Genomic DNA, 4,355 nt, shown 5'->3' with positions numbered 1-4,355 from the left:
TATAAATAATTATAAAAAATTGTTCCAAAGAAATAACTATAAATTATATGCTAATTAAAATCTTTTTTTTCTTTCAGTGCATATTTTTAAAAGGCTTACTTTAGAACGGTAATAAATGCTTTATCTATGCTCTTTCTTTCGACGTGATTAATATTTCAAGACGCGTTCTCCGGTGGCCGCGACATTAGCATACAATACGAGAGATCGATAGCGATTAGGTCGATAGTAATTAACTTCACTTTTGTCTGCTCTGCGGACGACATTCGCGTTGCATTCACGGAAATTAATTCGGTGATTTGTAATAATTGAAAAAATTGAGGTCGTTGAGGAGGAGTCCTGCACGCCCCGTCGTTTCCTGGAGGTTCTCGTGACTCACTCGCTCGATCGCGGCGCAATTCTCGGTCCACGTTCGTCCGCGTTGCGGGATCGCAGTGCGGTGATCTAAAAATTTGTTTTCGCGCGTCAATCCCGCGACCGGAACCAGGCTGGGCGAACGGTTAAGCGATTCTTAAGCGGTTAAGTGACTGTAAAAAGGTACTGCGGAGGCGTCAAGTCGCGACGCGTCTCTTCGCGGATCGCACGATGATTCATCGCGCGCGCGCGCCGTCGTCGTCTTCTGCTCGCAGCTCGCAGCTCACTTCGACGGCGCCACTTCCGGCTGCCACTGCATGCCGCACGTTGCACCGACGATGACGACGACGTAGTTTTGCGGCTTAGTGCAGCGACCGAGATACATTTCGTCTCGCGGAGATTCCGCACGATAACGTAACGATTAGATCGCACATCTAGCCAAGAGCAATAATTTAATCTATTTGTTCTACAGAATATCATAAAATACGTCGAGAATTAAAAAATTCTCAAATCGTTTGATACAAATCTGTGACAAACTGGATTCTCGATCTCAACCGAGGAATTTGGCAAATCTATTTTATCGATGAACATAATTAATCTACTGTTGACTGAAGTATCCAAATGTTCCCACACTGAAAAAAATATAGTCAACTTTAATAAATATTTAGTTGAATACTGCCAACTAAATTTATTAAATATAAAGATATATATTTATTTGATACAAGAAATGTTAATTTGATCTAATAATTTTTTTTTTATTGAACAAATTACTTACTGTAAGTAAATGTTTAGTTGTATTAACTAAATATTTATTAAAATTAATTATATTTTTTTCTCGGTGTAGCTTTATTGTCATCTGGCGGGATATTTATTGACGTTCGAATTTTTTTATATTTTTAAATATTTTTTTATATTTTGACACTTCACCATTGATGGCTTTTAAATTTTCATTATATCCGTTATTCTTTGTTCATTAATTTAAGATTGTATCTCTGCGTTGTAGCACTGAAGAAGGCTTTGTAAACATTTGTTAATTATATTAATCTAAAGTTAATTTAATTATAGTTCAAAATAAGCCATGACATTGTATTAATTTTTAAGCAATAATTTAATTTTATGCACACAAGGAAGTGAATTTCACACGATCTAACATGTAATTATAATTCGTAATATTAGATCGAGAATAATAAAGAATTAAGAGAAAGAATGAAGAATGAATTGACCAATTAATCGCATTACCTTAGATTTCGAAGCGATTTCTAGCATCGTGGACGCAAGATTTTATGTTGGGATCTAATTTGGAGAAACACTTTTTAAAAACACACAATTCCACATTTGTGGAATTACTTACTTGACATTTGTGGAATTAATTACTCAAATATCTATGACAATCTATTTTTTTTAACAATAATTCTTCAGATGCAATAACAATTATTAGATTTAAAGATTTATTGTTAAAAAATACATTGGCATGAATATTTAACTCTCAAAAATGTGTCAATTTTTAGAAAATGTCTCCTTATGATCCTTTTAGTATAGTTATAAGAAATAAAGGTTCGATAAAATTTTTCAATATATTTTCTCTTCGAGCAAAATCACTTTTATTGATTTCTAATTACAATCTAATTACTATCTAGCTCTGTATGAGTGCATACAAATGATCCTAAATTATTTATTATCGAGTCAGATCTCTTTTCCCAAATCCAGAAATCATCAAATTAAATTATTTAATTAGTATATTTAATTAATATATTTATTTCTACAATCATCTCTGTAAAGAATAACGTTTTAGTTACATAAACGATGTTTAATTTAAAAATTATAATAATAATACAACATTTACATATGCAGAATTACAAATTGAAGTTCTTAATAAGAGTATCGCCCTTCATAAGATAGATAGTTTCCTACTATAGAACCGGAACTCTGAACTCAACGGACGAGAGTTCTCACACCCTCTAGTGGTCCATTATCCTCCGTCTGCTGAGCCGCGCCAGTGGTCGCGGCCTCAACGAGTTAATTTTGCGAGCGCCGGCTCGTCGTTGTCTGGTCTTTCTCACCGCGATGGCGGGGAGAGAAAAGGGCGCTCGCTGGTTGTTTCATCGCCATCGTCGTGAAATAGTAGCCGAGAATGGGTTCGAGAAAGTCGACCGAGAAAACGGCGGAGGAGCAACGGCGGCAACGGGATAGGATCGGGGTAAGACGAGAGATGCGACTAAGAAAAACGCGAAGGGTGGAACGGTGAGAAAAGAGGCAGGGTGAGTGAGATATCAGAAGAGGAAACGTGAGAAGACAAGAAAAGGGTCGTTACTTAATCGGATCGAGAGAGGAGCGCCGTGATGCTCGGAGGACTCCAGAAAATTAGATAATTTCGATGTCACGTCCACGAAGTAATTATCTCTCTCTTGAGTTCGACTTCGTCGGATGTAACCAGGGAATCAATAAATGGACCAAAATTTCAATCGACGAGTTCAGGCGACCTCATCAAGCGCCTCTTGAAAGAAAGTCGCCGAGATCTTAAATGGCAATTGCGATGAATCACATCTTATTTATATTATTTAGCATCTTTGAATTTCGCGAGGAGACTTTTGTAATTTTTTTTCGACGAGCAACAGTCTTTTGAGAGGAATTTAAATTATTTCTGAAAGATTATGACGTTATTCCGAGCGTTTTATTTACGTTTATGTATTTTATTTCCTGTCCTTTTGAAAACGATAACATTTCAAAATTTTAATAAACTACGAAAAACATAATTTTGTAGAAGTATCTAAAAATTTAGCTAAATACAGATTTGAAAATAATTTCATTCGTCTATGAAAATAATTACACAAAAATCTTAATCGTGATGAGTAAAAGTTTTAACATTCCATCCAAGCAACCAGTTTCAGTCCTTTATAATTATTTTAGTACAAAATTATTAAAAAAATTTTTATTTTATGGACACATATTATATTAATTTTCAACTAATACTTTTTGTGTCATTCATATTCAAAAAGATCATCGTCAGCATTTTGTACGCAACGTTCGTAATAAGAATAGGACACCGAACGAGCGCAGAGAGACATATTTATAAATTTCTATCCGTAAAAGTTCCAAGAAGCAAGAACGCGCTTCCGGTAGTTACTCTTTATTCGCGCCGTATATGTGCGTTGTAATTGTCCCGCCGCTATTATACACGCAACGTTACGTAAGCGACCGTTTCTGAACCGATGATGAGGCTTTAAGGAAGCCATTATGGCATTTTGTTTCCAGGCGAACGTGAGCCAGGCCGAGTACGAGAGAGCGCACAGAGAGTACCTGAAACAAGTGCAGCTGTCGCACGATGGACAGAAATTTAGAACGCGATGGGACCTCCATGTATTCCAGGCTGCTGGTAAGATCATCTTAACTCTCCTACTGTGTACAAACTAGAAGTCGGATTCGTAGCAACTTTCGCGGAAGCGAAGATTATTTATGCAACGCATAAATATATTTCTATTTTCTATGAACTTATCCATTCTAGAATGAATAAATAATAATAAATGTAACGTTAATTTAGCATATTATAAATGTTAATTTTATGAAGAAATATGCTTCCAAAAATTTATTTCCAAATGTTATTTTTTGTGTTAATTTTTTCGTAATGTTTGTGTTATTTTTTAATGCTATTCAGCTTGTATTGAATTAATACAAAAATTTGGATGGATTGTTCAAGATACGTATCCATAGATGTTATTAACGTTATTTTGACGTCAGGAATGATGACGAATAATGTTAACTTGGGACTTAGGAATGTTTGTAGTAATAATAATGATTCTAATAACAGTTGAAAAATTTGTGCTGTATTTACTTAATACATTTGTTACATCCCATGGTTCACCCAAGTTTTTTTGTGTTAATTTATTATAAGATGAATATATTAAAAAGTAATACAATAAATGTAACACTTTTGCACAAGAAATTTTTTGAAGAAATTTTTGGAAGCAAATTTTTAGAAGCATTTTTTTTCAATAAAATTAACATAT

The 4,355-nt window shown here is 34.6% G+C and overlaps 1 protein-coding gene across 1 annotated transcript in view; it reads left to right on the top strand.

The window, feature by feature from the left end:
* LOC108684444 overlaps positions 1 to 4,355 on the top strand; it is a 59,738-nt gene that overhangs the window by 39,557 nt on the left and 15,826 nt on the right. Inside the window, exon 4 of the mRNA XM_018188763.1 lies at positions 3,604 to 3,724. Coding sequence (XP_018044252.1) covers positions 3,604 to 3,724 — 121 coding nt within the window. The remainder of the gene's footprint in view (positions 1 to 3,603; positions 3,725 to 4,355) is intronic.

Source organism: Atta colombica, unplaced genomic scaffold (assembly GCF_001594045.1).
Source record: "Atta colombica isolate Treedump-2 unplaced genomic scaffold, Acol1.0 scaffold135, whole genome shotgun sequence".
Lineage (NCBI taxonomy): Eukaryota > Metazoa > Arthropoda > Insecta > Hymenoptera > Formicidae > Atta > Atta colombica.
This window is presented reverse-complemented; position numbering and strand designations above follow the sequence as displayed.